This window comes from Pituophis catenifer, unplaced genomic scaffold (genome assembly GCF_029215685.1).
Source record: "Pituophis catenifer annectens isolate HBS135680 unplaced genomic scaffold, rPitCat1.0.hap2 SCAF_1, whole genome shotgun sequence".
Lineage (NCBI taxonomy): Eukaryota > Metazoa > Chordata > Lepidosauria > Squamata > Colubridae > Pituophis > Pituophis catenifer.
In genome coordinates this window covers 355,077,482-355,093,139 of record NW_027256881.1, presented here as the reverse complement: position 1 = coordinate 355,093,139, position 15,658 = coordinate 355,077,482, and the positions used below count along the sequence as shown (strand labels likewise).

Genomic DNA, 15,658 nt, shown 5'->3' with positions numbered 1-15,658 from the left:
AGAAGGAACTGGTTCAACCAATGCTCCCCTTAACGCAATTGGCAACACCTGTCACTACCAGAGCGCAGAGTAAAACCGATCCAGAACTCTCAGGAGATTTACTCGAAAAGTTACGAGAAGCACTAAAAGCTGACGAGTGGTTTAAAATCCACTCGAATGAATGCACACTTCGCGATGGACTAGCTTGGGTTGGATCAAAATTGTATGTTCCGGCCACATTAAGACCAACCGTATTGCAATATGCGCATGATGCCAAAGCCGCAGGACACTTTGCGTTTGTCAAAACTTTACATCTTGTTAAGAGGCAGTTTTGGTGGCCTGCACTAAAAAAGGACATACAGGCATATGTGGCTAGCTGTCCAGTATGTGCCTCGGCAAAAAGACCTCCAGGAAAATCCCCTGGATTACTGCAAAGTGTGGCTAGACCGAACGCCCCATGGAAGGAAATATCTATGGATTTTGTGGTGGACTTACCCGGCAGTGAGGGTTGCACTGTCATTTGGGTAGTAACTGATTTGTTTTCCAAACAAGCACATTTCATACCTTGCTCAAAGATCCCTTCAGCAAAAACCCTCGCAAAATTATTTATTCGGCAGATTTACCGACTACATGGGTCTCCGAAAAGAATAATTTCTGATAGGGGTGTGCAATTTACTTCCAGGTTCTGGAGAGAATTTTTAAGAATGATAGGCTCCGCACAGGGGTTGAGTTCAAGTCACCACCCTCAGACAAATGGTGCTTGTGAAAGAACCAATGGGGTGCTCGAACAATACCTTAGGTGTTACGTGAATTACCAGCAGGACAATTGGGTAGACTTGTTGCCATTTGCAGAAGTGGCGTATAACAATTCTGTGCATAGTAGCACCGGATTCACCCCTTTTAAGGTTGCATCGGGCCAGGATTTTGTACCCATTCCCGAGTTACCTCAAGATGATCCCCAAAATCCCTCTTTGATAGATTGGATGGAACAATTAAGGAGCACCTGGACAGTGACTCGGAAGGCATTAGATGAGGCACACCGAGCTCATAAGGCACAAGCCGATAAGAAAAGGTCCCCAGCTCACATTTACAAAGTGGGGGATAAAGTCTATTTGTCTACCAAATACTTACAAACCACCCAGAGGTCAAAAAAGCTGGGGCCTAAGTATGTAGGACCATTCCGGGTGATTAGACTGATAAATCCAGTGACAGTTGAATTAGAATTACCAAAAACCTTGAGACGGATACATCCTGTATTTCATGTTAGTTTATTGAAACCTGAACACTCATCTCCCCTAAGGGTTGATCATAGCAAACCCCCAATTCCCATTCTCATAGAAGGGGAGCAACATTTTGAGGTTAAGGAAATCTTGGACTCTAGAAAACACCATGGTAAAGTCCAATATCTGATTGCCTGGAAACATTTTCCACTATCTCAGGCTGAATGGGTGAATAAACAGGATGTCCGAGCTCCCAAGAAAGTACAACAGTTCTATGCCAAATACCCTGATAAACCTTGATCATTGTATATATTCTGTTTCTCTTTCTCTTTTTCCTTTTAATTAGGACTAACGTCTCTTCTGCAAGAGGGGCCGAATGTCAGCATCAGCTTTCCTGCTTTAGCTGCCATAAGAAACGGGGGGGGGATTAGGTATGGAGCAAAGGGGGGGAAGAGAGCAGGAGGAGATTTGTCTTTGTAGGAGGGGACTTCGTGGGAATCGAAACTGGATTTCAGAAGGGGATGAGCGACCAACTGTCTCGACATTCCTGATGGATGACGCTGCCAGACGTGTTGCCACCTGACCTTTGGAAGACCTTTAGATTGGCTGAGAAAATATAAACACGAGGGGGGGAAGAAGCTTAGTAGATGCATTTCGCGCGTTTTGATCACTTCCAGCTTTTCACTGGGATGTTAATCTTTTCATATTCAGTAAAAGTACCAAGTTCTTCAAAATGCTTGAGTTTGGGGTTTTCTTTCCTGGATACTGAAGGAAGCATACCTGACACCATCCTCCAGGGGTCTTATCAATGAGTTTTCTGCTGAAATGTCTTAAAAATACACAGATGTCATTTTTTTATGTGGAAGGACCAGTTTATCTTCATTTCTGGTCATGTGTGAGGACTTTGAACTCTACTAAAAAGAGGAGAGTAGCTGTGGCATCCAACTAGGCTGACCTTCAAGGTTTCGTGGCACTTCACCTCCACGACTGAGGAGCCCAGGGCCAGGACACCCAGCCAGGCCCCTGGCATGCCCCCTTGTTCTGAACTGGCCCCGGGCCCCTCGGAGCTCCTCAGGCCAGGGAGATGCAAAACAGCAGCTTTTCAAGTGGGGCCCTTCCTCTTTGAGGTCCTCCATTTGGGCAGGACCATCCTGAGAACAAATGGGCTTCCTTTGTCTCCGGCTCTGATTCACGTGGCATTTCCAGTGGGCTGAAGTCCCCTCCCCCCGAGGTCCCCGAGGAGTGGAGAATGAGGGTGCCAAGATGCCAGGTTGTGTCTGGTGCCAGCCCAGAAGGTTATCTTGGCTGTTGGCTGCAGCATTGCCCCCAGGGGAAATGGGCATAGTGAATCAAAGGCCACAGTCAGACCATCCCGCCCCGCCACCCAAAATTGGAGACAATCGGAGAGAGAGAAAAAGGGACGGTTCGGTTGCCATGGCAAACCCCCCCTCCCCAAGCCCCGGAGCAAAGCCTCTCCAGCGAGGGGAGCAAAGCCTGCTGACTTCGACACCACCTTCGGTGTCCGAGACTTTCGCGGCTGTGCAACACCCTGTTCTTTCAGTTTCCCAATAGCTATAATGCCACTCCCTGCCTCTGGGCGGCAGTGCCAAAACCAGCTGTAGCTCTTCTGTCCGCTACTCTATCATTCTGGGGTGCTTGGCTTTCCTAGGCTTGAGGGACGGAGGAAGCTAAACTACGTTTCCCAGACTTCCACGGGACAGTCACAAGGGCGCTTCCTTCTCGCCCGCCCCACCTCGCTTGTTTTCCTTGGCCCGCCGGCCTGAAGTCGAGGGCTTGTGCGCGTGCGCTTGTAGGCTCGGGCAGTGTCATATGCCGCCCTGGCTCTTTTTCGTCTCCCCCCCTCCCATATTCCCCCCTCCCTCTCTTGTTGAAGCTTGGCCTAAGCGGGCTGCCTACGAAAGAGGGAGGCGGGGTGGGGGGCTGCTTTCCGCTTAGGATGCTGACTTCACAGCTCCCCCCCCCCGAGACATCTCCCTTTCTTCTTCCGCGCGGGAGTGAGGCTTTGTAAGCCTAAAGCTGCAAGGGGGAAGGAGGGGGCGGTATCCTACAAATCTTGGGTGCGGAGTGGCCATCGAGGGCAGCCTGTCTGCGCGTGGGTCCCGCGGCCTCACCCCGCTCACAGCCGCAGCTGCCCCCCTGCAGTCAGCCTGGCGGCTTCCGATAGGCGCTGGTCCCCCTCCTTGGAAAATTGGGGGGGGGGGGGCTGGCCCTGGAGGCGGCAGGGACGAGCCAGGCGTCCTCTGCCAGGCCCGAGGGGAGAGGACTTCCAGCGCGCGGGTTGGCGGCTTCAGCACCACGGCCAGCGCCCGTCCTCCTGGCGCGCGCCTCTCCTTCGGGCTCCGGAGGGGCAGCGCGGGGGGAGGGCGCAGGCAGGGCGGCCATCGGGGGCGCGCAAGGGAAGGGCCGGAGGGCTGCCCACGGAGCGTGGTTCGCGGGAGTGACCGGAAACGCCATGCGAAGATGGAAAGGGTTTTCCAGCCACCTTTAACGCCGAAGAGTTAACGGGCGGGCGGGCGGGCGGGCGGGGGGGGGGGGCGCCGTCGCTTTCCCAGAACGGCCGCCCCACGCGCTTCGCTGGCGCCGGGAAGGCTCCGCTCGGTGGGTGGGCCCGTACCTGGAGGGCTTTCAACCCTTTGGGCGACGGAGCCGGCCTCTCGGGCTAGTTCGGGACCGCGAAAGTCGGGTGTGGCCCCTGCCCTTCGGAAGGACCCCTTCCCACTCCTCCAATGGACGCTGCAGGCCTCTCGGAAAGCTGGCTCTCTTCTGGGGGGGGGGAGCTGAAGAGAGCCCCAGGAGGACGGCTCTGTGCCTTTCGCTTCTGGTCGCCATTTTATTGATGTAGTTGCGTGCATACCACGCCTTGTTTCCCTTTTTCTTTTCTGTTGTTCATTCTTCTCTCATTCAGTTGGGTACATACAGCCACTTCAACCTGTTTCCTCTGCTGTGGAAGTGTGAATCATAAGATCAATTAATGCCAGAATAAAAGCAACCTCCGTTGGAATATGTGAACTGACCAAGGAGAGATCCAATCTAAAAATAAGGAGAAATTTTCTGACCCTGAGAACAATCAACCAATGGAACAGAAGTTACCTTCAGAAGTTGTGGGAGCTTCATCACTGGAAGCTTTCAAGAAGAAATTGGACTGCCCTGCCAGAAACGGTGTAGGCAGGGTCTCCCGCTTGGGTGGGTGGGGGTTGGACTAGACCTACAAGGTCCCTTCCAGCTCTGTTAATCTGTAATCTCTGGTGAAGGAGCCTGCAGTCCAAGGAAGCCAGTTCTTGCCATTACGACATCATTCTTGGCATCATTCAATAAAATATTTCCTAATTTAAACTGCTTCTTGTCTGGCTCCTGGAACAAGTTGGAATAACTTTCAACTTTCTGGAGAAGTTACCTTCCCTCCTTGTAGTTTAAAGTACAACCAGTCCCTCTAAGAATTCCTTCTCTACAAGATTCTCTTTCCAGGCCTTCAGCTGCCCCACCTGGTTGTTCTCTGCATACGTTCAGGGGGTCCCTGCAAAGCCCCAAGGTGGCTGCTCTTCATCAGCAATGACTGCCCCCACAAAGACACCCCGGTTGATCCTTGGGCGGGGATCCACTTCAGCAGTGGTGGGATTCAAATAATTTAACAACTGGTTCTCTGCCCTAACGACTGGCTGGGTAGGCATGGCCGGGTGGGCATGCGACTGGGTGGGCATGGCCAACTTGACATCACTCATCACACCCAGCCCTGCCTCCTGGCCACTTGCCTCAAAGGCAGAGGTGGGATTCAGCTGGTTCTGACCAGTTCAGGCTAATCCCACCACTGGGGGGCCCTGCCCCCAGCCTTTTTTCGGCCCTTTTTGAAGTCCACAAGTCTTAAAAGTTGCCAAGGTTGGATACCCTTGAGCTACGTGGTCTGATAGATCAGTGTTTTTCAGATTTGGCAATTTTGAAGATGATGATGATGATGATGATGATGATGATGATGATGATGATGATGATAATAATAATAATAATAATAATAATAATAATAATTTTATTTCTATACCGCCCTTCTCCCGAAGGACTCAGGGCGGTGTACAGCCAATTTAAAAATACAGGACAAAACAATGATTAAAAATTAAAATAAATAAATAGATTTGGCCCGGTTTAAAATACCCCAATTTAAAATTATTATGTTGATAGCCCGGCCTGGTGGAACAACAGGGTCTTCAGTGCACAGCGAAACACCTGGAGGTCGGAGATCTTACATATTTCCGGGGGCAGTTCGTTCCAAAGGGCAGGAGCTCCCACTGAGAAGGCTCTCCTCCTGGGTGTCGCCAGCCAGCATAATTTGGCCGACGGCACCCTGAGGAGTCCCTCTCTGTGGGAGCGAACTGGTCGGTGGGAGGCTATTGGTGGCAGAAGTCGATCTCGAAGGTACCTGGGTCCTATGCCATGGAGCGCTTTAAAGGTGATAACCAACACCTTGAATCGCACCCGGAAGACCACTGGGAGCCAGTGCAGCTCGCGCAGGAGGGGTGTCACGTGGGCACGAGTTGCGCCCATAACCACCCGCGCGGCCGCATTCTGGACCAGTTAGAGCCTCTGAGTGCTCTTCAAGGGGAGCCCCATGTAGAGAGCATTACAATAGTCCAGCCGGGAGGTGACAAGGGCATGAGTGACCGTGCGCAAGGCGTCCCGGTCCAGAAAGGGCTGCAACTGGTGAATCAGGCGGACCTGATAAAAGGCCCCCCTGGCCATGGCCGTCATATGCTCTTCTAAAGACAGCCATGCATCCAGGAGGACACCCAGATTGCGAGCCCTCTCTGTGGGGGGCAAAGGTTCACCTCCAAGTCAGCGATGGCACCTGCTGACTATATCGGGATGCTGGCAGCTACAGCCACTCGGTCTTGGAAGGGTTGAGTCTTAGCCTGTTCCTCCCCATCCAGACCCACACGGCCTCCAGGCAGCGAGACATCACATCAAGGGCATCGTTGGGGTGGTCTGGGGTGGAGATGTACAGCTGAGTATCATCCGCGTACAGATGACACTTCACCCCAAAACCATGGATGATCTCACCCAGTGGTTTCACATAAATGTTGAACAGGAGAGGTGAGAGGACCGACCATTGTGGCACTCCCCATGCGAGACGCCTCGAGGTCGACCTCTGCCCCCCTGCCAACACAAACTGCGAGCGGTCGGAGAGGAAGGAGGAGAACCACCGCAGAATGGTGCCCCCTATTCCTAACCCCCTCAACCGCTGCAGCATACCATGGTCGATGGTATCAAAAGCCACTGAGAGATCTAATAGGACTAGGACAGAGGAGCAACCCCTGTCCCGAGCCCTCCAGAGATCATCCACCAACGCGACCAATGCCGTTTCTGTGCTGTACCCCTGTCTGAAGCCCGACTGGTACGGGTCTAGATAGATAGCTTCATCCAGATGCCTGGGCAGTTGTCGTGCCACCACTCTCTCAACAACCTTCGCCACAAAACGAGGGTTGGAGACCGGACGGTAGTTGGCTAATTCAGCCAGGTCCAGGGAAGGCTTCTTGAGGAGGGGCCTCACCACCGCCTCTTTCAAGGCGGCAGGAAAGGCACCCTCACTCAGAGAAGCACCTATAATCCCCTGGAGCCAGCCTCGTGTAACCTCCCGGGAGGCCAGTACCAACCAGGAGGGACACGGGTCCAATAAACATGTGGCGGCACTAATCCTTCCCAGAACCTTGTCCACATCCTCGGGAGCTGTAGACTTGTGTAGACTTGTGTAGATGTGTAGACTTCAACTTCCAGAATGCTGTCCGGGCAATTCTGGAAGTCCACATTTCTTAGGATTGCAAGTTTGAAAAACCCAGTCAAAATTGGGCAAATTAAGATGCTTTTTAGCGATTACAGATTATCCTGAGTAGCATATCTATGAAGGAAGACACTAATAGAAACATGCTTTATGCATAAAAATATAGAAAGGCATCTCAGGTTCACTAATCTCCCCACCTTTATGGACCATAATTTATGAGAAAAAGTTCGCAATGATCTCAACAGAAGTTTTCCTCGGTTCTGCTTTGCCTGAATATGCAATATCTATGCTCTGTCATTGAGCTGTGATCATTCTGGCCCTAAAAATAGACACAAAGTTCTCCCAATCATAAAACTGTCCTCCTGTCTTTATTTATATTCTGGAATAGTCAGATAATGAGGAAAAGCTGAACAGGAGATATACATGGACAGACATTATTGATCCGATTGATACTTAAGATTCTTTCCCTACCCCACCCCATTACTGATGTACTGATATGAGGAAAAGGTCCAGGTGGGTGGAAGGATTTTTGATTTTTGACCCTCTTTCAAGCTTATTTTCTCAGAATTGGTTCTAAAACTGGACATAAAGTTTATTAGTACATAAATTGTAATTGGAGCAAAGAAGGAAGCAGAGGACTTTAGGAAGACAACATTATGGCAATTCAAGTTTTTGATGAAGTTTTGTTTTCCTTATTTTCATATCTTGGCTTTAAATCAACCCAGACATTACATTTGTTCAACGTAATCTTATATCATTTCCGCCCCCCCCAAAGTTTTGCTATAGTCCAGGTGTTACTGTGCTTAGTAGTGCAATTTAATACTATTTCATACAGTTGTATAATAATCCAAATTCAGAAGGGGAAATATGCTTTGGGGTGAGACTCACGTTGTGTTTGTCAGCAAATGTTTAAAAGATTTGTGCAGTGGGGCAGGAAAAAGCACAATGGATGTGAGGTATTGAGAGGTCTGAAGAGTGTGCCCACACAAGCTATGAATTCCTCTTACCCTTTCAAATCCAGATTGAAAGCTTCAAGAGTGGTAATTGAAGATTTGAAATCTTCATTTTTCAGCCTGTTTTTGGGCTGTTTTGGATGTTCAGTAGTAGTAAATAAATAGAGGGTAGTTGTACCTTGTTGAGGCCTTTGACTCCATTTCCCTATTTATTTACTACTACTGAACATCCAAAACGGCCCAAAAAACATGTGGGGATGGGGCCAGCCAATGTTGGGATTAGCCGGTTCGCCCCAACTGGGCAAAATTTTAACCACCGGTTTGCCTAACCCGGTCCAAACCGGCTGAATCCCACCTCTGCACTTTTGTGACCCCAGGGCTTTTGGGATAAGAGACCGACAAGCTTTTTATCACCTTCAAGAAGTGGCTTTACTGGTTCACAGGGAGTTTCTCCAGTGCCTGGGCCTGGACCCTCTTCCGGCAGCGTTTCTGCAGCAGCCGAAGTGCCAGGTGTGCTGCAGCAGGGCCCGTTATGCAACCCAGCAGGTTTCTCAAGGCTGCAGTCCGAGCAACGTGCAAAAGGAGCGGACGCTTATAGCTGATGCTCTCAGCTGGAAGGAAGGTCACTGCAGGTTTGTAACATGGTTCTGGGTGTTTGTGTGTGTGTGGTGTGAACACAGCCAACTGGGTTACCTCTGCTCTGGGGAAGAGAGAGACGGCCTTTCAGGCTGCCACTGCAAAGAAGCCCCCTTGGCTCCCCTGGGAAGCAGCCCCCTCCCCTGCCTTTGTATAGGCCCTCTACGCCTCCTGCAGCACCCAAAAGGCCGTTTACAGGAGACGGGAGACAAAAGGAGACCACAGGGAGACTGGGCACAAAATGCAGGAGGCGGCCAAAGAGAAGCTCCACAGGCCCAGAGGGAGGTGGAGGGCCGGTTCAGGCATCAGGCTGCCTTGAGCTGCTCCTCTGCCCTTGGCCTGGCGTGCCAGGGAGCTCTCAAGCCACAGGGTCACAGGTGCAGTTGTGGGGGCACCTTTGCTTGCTCTTCCCACTGCCTCTAGCTCTTCCCGTCCCTGGATTGCCACATTTGCAGGCGGAGCCGCTCTCTGCCCCATCCAGCTTCACTTTTGCGAGGAGGCGGGCCTTGCCTGGGCACAGGGCCCGGGATGGCAGGCCCCTCCCTTCAGGGGTAGCGCCTGAGGCAGGAGAGAAAGGAACGAGTGGAGCTCCCTGTGGAGGAACAAGCAGGCTTTCCAGGGCTGCAAAGGCTCCGTTACAGATGCACCCAGCAGGAGGTGCGGCACCTGCTGCCCCAGAGGGAACCAAACGAGCCAGCCGGAGACCCAGCCCCTCTCCCAGGCAGAGAGCCACCCTGGCCAGCCTCAGGCTCCCAAGAGTCAATTTATTTCTTCTTTTAGGCGTGGGAAGGTACTGGCCCCTGCTGCCTTTCTCCTCTCCACCTTCGGAGCAGCAGCAGCAATCCGAGGCCCAGCACCACGGCCAGCCCTGCCACCAGACAGAGCCCATCCTCCCATCGCAGGAAGCCCTCCGGGGCAAGCGCTCCGGACCCTACAGGGGAAAGAGAGTGCTGGCAGGGGGGGTCTCAGCTAGCCACAGTGTGATGGGGGGGTCTTCACTCTGGGCAGTCTCACCTTCAAGGCGCAATCTGCAGCTACGAGGAACTCAGGGCTGCTGCTGAAGGTCACCGGCCAGCAGCCCCCACATTCGAGGGTGGGAGGACATTGCCCAGGGGCCCCCCTCATGGTGCCCCGTGTGGGGACACGTGCATGACAGAGATGTTCAGGAGACCATGTGACGCAGCCAAACACGCAGACCCCCCCACCAAGGGGCTGTTCGGGGGAAGGTGACACCCCCAAGGCCTCTCCCCTTAGTACCTTCCAGCCGGGAGGCCTGCATGGGCTGGCTGAAGAAGTCCACAGGCCCAGCGGAAGCCAGCATCAGCGCCTGGCCTGCCTGCGAAGGAGCTCCTCCCCAGGCATCTCTCTGGCCTGGGGCAGAGAGGAAGGGCTGTGTTTGTGAGCACCACAGTGTGCTCCCCATAGCCCCCCACCCACCTGAGAAAGACCCTCTGCAGCCAACGAACTCACGTCTGCCCTGCAGGCCAGCCTCACAGCGGGTGCCACATGGCTCCTGGGCGGAGGGCACGCAGGCTGAGGTGCTGCAGTGGAAGTAAATCTGTGGGGAAGGGGGCAGAGGTCAGGAGCAGTGGGAGGACGTTGCCCCACAAGCAAGGGCCACAGGTCAAGTGCTGGGGGAAAATGGTCCCCCGAAAGTCTGATCTCCCTCCCTTCAGGCAAAGGGGTTTATGGCTCCAGGAGGGAGACAGTGCCTCTGAGAATGTACAGAAAACCTCTTCCCTTCGCTCAGCGGCACTGAATCCAGGATGGGTTGCTCAGAATCGGAACTCAGGACAGGAGGAGATCTCTCCTGCTCTGCTCTTGCCCTCCTGTGAGCAAAGGGATCGGGACCCTGCCGGGCTGCCCCCCCCCGCTCTGGACAGGCCCCAACCCTACCGGGCCGCTGAGCATCTGCAAAGTGTCTGTGTCCACAAAGGTGAAGGTCCTGACCACGAAACGCTGATGGTGAGAGGGAAAGGGCAGCCCCGAATCCCACTGGATGGGCACCAGCTGAGCCTGGTAGTTGTGTCCTTGGTAGGGGCACCTGGAGGGCAGAGGGGGCAGCCCTGTGTCACTGGCAGCTCATGCATAACTGGCCTCTGCCTCTAGGAGAGAACCGGGCTTCGAGTTATGACGGCTGCAGAGGGAGACCGGGCGGAGGTGCAGGGCTGGTGCCTCAGGCCAGGGAGGGGTGTGGGCTCCACAAAACGCTTGGCAACCGGCCAATCCTGGCTCTGCCGGAAGCTGGGTTTCTAAACCAGGGGAAATTGGGAGCTCCGCTTCCACCCCGTTAGGAAAGTCGCTTTGATTGTGAGACAGAGCCCCCCCCCCCATAAAAATGTAGAGAAATAAAGTCCTGGGCCCCACAGAATCGAGGGGGCTGGGCTGCATGGCAGTTCTCCCTGGTCAAGCTCTGGCCAGAGACTGGCGGAAGCAGCCAAGCCACCCCTGGGCACCAGGCAAACCTGTTAGTCAAGGCATGTCCCCCCCTCCCCCGAGGCCTGCCCCCCTCCCCTCAGTCCCAAGTCACAGACCCATTCTGCAGGAGGGGCCAATGAGGTGCCCGGAGGGGGCTGGCGCTTGGGGTAGCCCAACAGTCATGGAGGAGCAGAAGGAGTGCTGGATCCCTCCTCCCAAGGAGGCGGACTTCCAGGGGAATGGGCTCATGCAGAAGCTTCACCACCGGGTAGTCCAGAGGGCCGTAGTAGGAGGAGTAGGTCTCGTCTGCAGAGGAAGGAGGCCCCTGAGACGGGGCTGCCCCAGAGGGACAGCAGCAGGCAGCCCCCCCCCTCTTGGGTGGGCTTGGGGGCTGACCCCACCTACCTCCAGCGATCCGCATGTCTAGAGCGAGGGGCCCCTGCTGGGCAATGGCGGCTGGGGGAGGAGGGGTGGCCACCAGGACACTCACCGGGAGGGGTTCCTGGGCGGAGTAGCTGCAGCGGATGGTCAGCCTGCAAGAGAGCCAGGGGTGTGTGTGCTTCTCCGGCTGGGGCTTGTGGTCACTGCTGCCTGGTCCTCTTGGGGGCACCAGTGAATCAGGGAGGCAGAAGGCACCCTTGAGGTCATCAAGGCCCACCCTCACTCAGTGCAAGAAGGGGCCTGGGAGGACGCAGCAAGCAGAAGCAGCAGGAGGCCCAGGGCTGCCAAGCCCCCTGGCTGAAGCCTGGGTCTGCCTTCCGGGGAGGGGGCCGAGAGCCAGTCCAGTTCAAGGGCTCTGAGGGCCAGAGGGCAGGCAGGGGCCTCCGGAGAACAGAGGCTTGTTCCCCCTCTCCTTGTGGGGACTTTCCCCGTCTCATCCTAGGGCTGGGATCCTGTCCCTGGCTCTCTGGCTCCTACCCTTCCTTTCCATCCCCAACCCCCTGCTGCCCAAGGACCTCCCAGCGGCCACCTGAAGAAGTCGCTGTCCCGGGTGATGGCGCCTGAAGAGGCCCGGAGGGTCCCTCTCTCTGCCGAGAGCTCGTTCTCGTAAATCTGGTGGCCTCCGGCCTCCTGGCACAGAAAGAGCTGCCTGAGGGGATCCCTTTCTTCCCTCTTTAGCTTTTCCCTCCCTCCCTCCCTCCCTCCCTCTCCTTCCTTCTTTCTTCCCACCTTCCAGGGGTGAAATCCAGCAGTTCTGGAGAACATTTTGAGCTGTCCGGAGAACCAGCAAATACCACCTCTGGCTGGCCCCAGTGGGGTGGGAATGGAGATTTTGCAGTATCCTTCCCCTGCCCCGCCCACCAAGCCCCACCCACAGAACCGGTAGTAAAAAATTTTGGATTTCACCCCCCTCCCTCCTCTCTTTCTAGCAGAGCCTGTCTTGGAGCGAGGGGTCTTTCTCCAGAGCAGGCTCCTCTGCTTTGGTCCCTCAGTGGGGCCAGTTTCTTCCACACCAGAGAACTGGGGAGCTTCAGGCAGACATTGGCACGTGTGGAAAATGGCCAAGCATTTCTATAGCGTCTGAGCAAAGTTAATGGGGTGGGAGGTTCTCTGGCCGGCTAGAAAGCCAATCTAAGTACAATCCTCCTTCTTCTCTCTTTGACGCCGGCCACTGTAACGCTCACAGAGAAACTGGGCCTCAGCCCCCACGGAGAAGCTGCGAGAGCCCGGGGCCCCAGCCCCTTTCAGCCCCGGGAGCGGACTTGGTGACCTCCAGCCAGTCAGCTTCTCCCAGGCCCGCCCACCTCACAGGGTTGTTGTTGTGTCGCACCCTCCCCTCTGACCTTCAAGATCGTCCCACACGCAGAAAGAGGAAAGTTGAACACAACAAAGACTTTGTTCCTGGAACGGGGGCCACAGGCCCTCCCCCGAAGGCTCAGCAGGTGCAGGGAATCCAAGCTCAGGGCCGGCACAGCAGCGTCTCTGGAGACGGCCAGGGAGAAGGAGCCCTCTGGGGTGCAGCGAGCCGTCACTGTGCAGGAAAGGAGAGTGGGGGTGGGGGGCGTCTGTTGGGTCAAAGTTCAGGTGCCCCCTTTCCTCCCACCCCTGGCGCAGAAGGGCCTTGGGCAGGACAGGGCTCTGGCTGCAAGATCTCCTTCCTTAGGTGGGGAGGGGGGAGGATGGCTATCCAACTGGGCTATCATTGCCCAGCCCAGCCAGCTGGAGAAAGCCAGCTTCATGGTCCTGATATGGGTCCGGCCCCCTCGTCCCCTCTGTCTCTCTTGGCAGGGCTTCTGTGTTCCCTGAACCCTTTTCCCAATCCCGGACATTGGGGGGGGGCAGCAGAAGATGACTTCCCAGGAGGGTAGCAGCATTCCCACCCCCAGTGTGGAGAAAGGGGAAAGAGCCCCCCGAGCCCCTCCTCCACAAGGACGGCCCATTCACCTCTGCTTTCCATTTGCCAGCCGCCCTTCGGGGGCCCTCAAAATGGCTCAGGGACCCATGTAACCCCAGAAAACTGGGGCTGCCAACCCCCAGACAGAGTCCCCTTTTCTTGGATCAGCCGTTTGGGGCAGCCGAGCCCACTGGGTGGGTCCAAAGGCACCAGATGGAAGAACCAGCAGAAACAGCTGAGCAGAAGGCTGCCCTAAATTCCTCCAGATGAGACTTAGGGGTCCGTAAAGGGACTTGGGGGCACAGAAGGGAGGTGATTGGCTGCCTCTTGAGGGTCTGCTGCAGCTGCTGCCCCTCCAAGGGGGGGGGTGTCCCAGGATCTTCCAGGAGCCCCTCCCTGGCCTGGGGCCACGGTGATGCCCTCTCCCTCCGACCCCTGGGATCTGCCAGCTCACCTGTCTTGCCGTAGTAGCAGGGGGTCACCCTGTCCTGGGGATCGAAGCAGCAGCCCAAGTGGGAGCACTGGCCGTGGCTGAGCCAATGGGAGCTGCAGGGAAGTCGGTCCGCCAGCTGCACCGCTGAGCACCGGCTGGGGCTGGGGGGATCCAGGACTGGGGGTGGGGGAGAGGGCAGCCATGGGGCACCCGCAGCAGACTCACAACTGCTCAGGAGGACCCCACGGGCATCTCCCCTTGACCTGCAGTAGCGTCAGGAAGCTCTCATTTGGGGGCCACAGGGACCGGGGCCATCTCTCTGCAGAGGCGGTTGGCCCAGGAAGGCTGTGGGAATCCAAAGCCCCCCCTTTGGCACCCCACATCTGATGGTGCCAGTGGGCCTTTTGTAGCCTCTCCTTCTCCAGCAGACTCCAGAGCCCACCCTAATGGCTGCACCCCTTTGAGGAGGCTGTGCTGCTTGGGGTCCCCCTCCCAACTTCCCTGGGCCGCTGCATTGAGAAGTGGGCTCCCCCAGGACCCTTCCTGCAAGGGCCTCCCTTGCTCAAAGCCAAAGAGGGTCCCTGGTTGAAGGGAACATAGAAGCTGGGGGCTGAGAGGCCCCACAGCGCTGCTCCATGGGCCCCGGGACAGAGAACCCACAGCGGAGACCGGCCGGGCCAGCAACAATCACATGTTGTTCTCTTGGGAGCCTCTTGGGAGCTGCCTCGTTTGTGCAAATGGCCCTCCCTGGAGACACCCTGAGCCAGCACCCTCATTTCCCTTGCTGGGGGGAGAATTTGGGGCTCCCCTGTGGGGCAGCCGTGGGATCTTGGAAGTGGTTGATCTCCCCAGCCCTCCTTTGCTCCCGGCTGTCTCAGGACCTACCATCGGGCAGCACCACTGCAGCCTGAGGCTCCAATCCCATCCCAGCGGGGGCCACCTTGGCAGTAGCAGCCATCAGAAGCACTAGGAATGTGAGGTAAGCCATGCCAGCTGGCATCTACCTGGCAGGAGGCAGGCAGGGGTCTGGGCCTCCTCCAGTTGCCAGGGCCAGGGTGGGCTTCTCCCACATCAACAGACCCCCTTTGTGACCTCATCTCCCCCTCCTGGCCTGCAGCAGCTTTGGGCACAAGGGCAGCTGGACAGGAAGCCCCCCAGGGCCTGCCTGTGGGGGGGGGGGGAGGCGGATGATACTGGCAGGAATAGCTAACACCCTAGAAGATAGGCTCAAGACCTAGATGGATCTTGACCGACTTGAACATTGGGCCCTATCCAACAAAGTGAAATTTAATGTAGAGAAAAGTCTTACACTTAGGTAAGAAAAACCAAAAGCACAGATAGAGACTGGGGGAAACCAGGCTTAAGAGCAGTGACTGTGAGAGGGATCTGGGAGTCTTAGTGGACAACCAGCTAAATAGGAGCCAGCCGTGTGCAGCGGCAGCCAGAAAAGCCAGTGCAATCCTAAACTGCATTATCAGAGGGATACAATCAAGTTCAAGGGAGGTACTAAGACCATTCTATAAAGCCTTAGTAAGGCCACACCTAGAGCATTGCATCCAGTTTTGGTCACCACACTATAAAAAAGATGTTGAGACTCTAAGAAAGAGTGCAGAGAAGAGCAACCAGGATGAGGAGGGGACTGGAGGCTAAAACATACAACGAACTGTTACAGGAACTGGTCATGGCTAGTCTAGGGAAGAGAAGGACCAGGGGAGACAGGAGAGCAGTCTTCCAAGACTTGAGGGGCTGCCACAGAGAGGAGGAAGGGGGCCAAGCTGTTTTCCAAGGCACCTGAAGGCCAGACAAGGACTAATGGATGGAAACTGACCAAGGAGAGATTCAACCTAGAAATGGGGAGGAACTTTCTGACAGTGAGAACAATTAACCCTTGGAACAGCTTGC

The 15,658-nt window shown here is 55.4% G+C and overlaps 1 protein-coding gene across 1 annotated transcript; it reads right to left on the bottom strand.

Annotated features, from left to right (window-relative positions):
- Positions 1-9,346: 9,346 nt before the first annotated feature.
- Positions 9,347-14,681, bottom strand: LOC139308430 (zona pellucida sperm-binding protein 4-like). The gene is made up of 9 exons (XM_070931956.1): positions 14,642-14,681; positions 13,778-13,933; positions 12,773-12,960; positions 11,959-12,059; positions 11,394-11,521; positions 11,105-11,294; positions 10,467-10,614; positions 9,828-10,128; positions 9,347-9,501 (listed from the first exon to the last, which is right to left on the bottom strand). The coding sequence occupies exons 1-9, from the start codon at positions 14,679-14,681 to the stop codon at positions 9,347-9,349; spliced, it is 1,407 nt and encodes a 468-aa protein (XP_070788057.1).
- Between the last annotated feature and the right edge of the window lie 977 nt (positions 14,682-15,658).

Bases quoted from the DNA above. Each gene is read 5' to 3' on its own strand.
- LOC139308430 (XM_070931956.1), bottom strand. From the start codon at position 14,681: ATGGGATTGGAGCCTCAGGCTGCAGTGGTGCTGCCCGATG. The intron at 13,934-14,641 runs GTAGGTCCTGAG...CCCCACCCCCAG, and splicing joins TGCAGTGGTGCTGCCCGATG to TCCTGGATCCCCCCAGCCCC. The intron at 12,060-12,772 runs GTCAGAGGGGAG...TTTCTGTGCCAG, and splicing joins CGTGTGGGACGATCTTGAAG to GAGGCCGGAGGCCACCAGAT.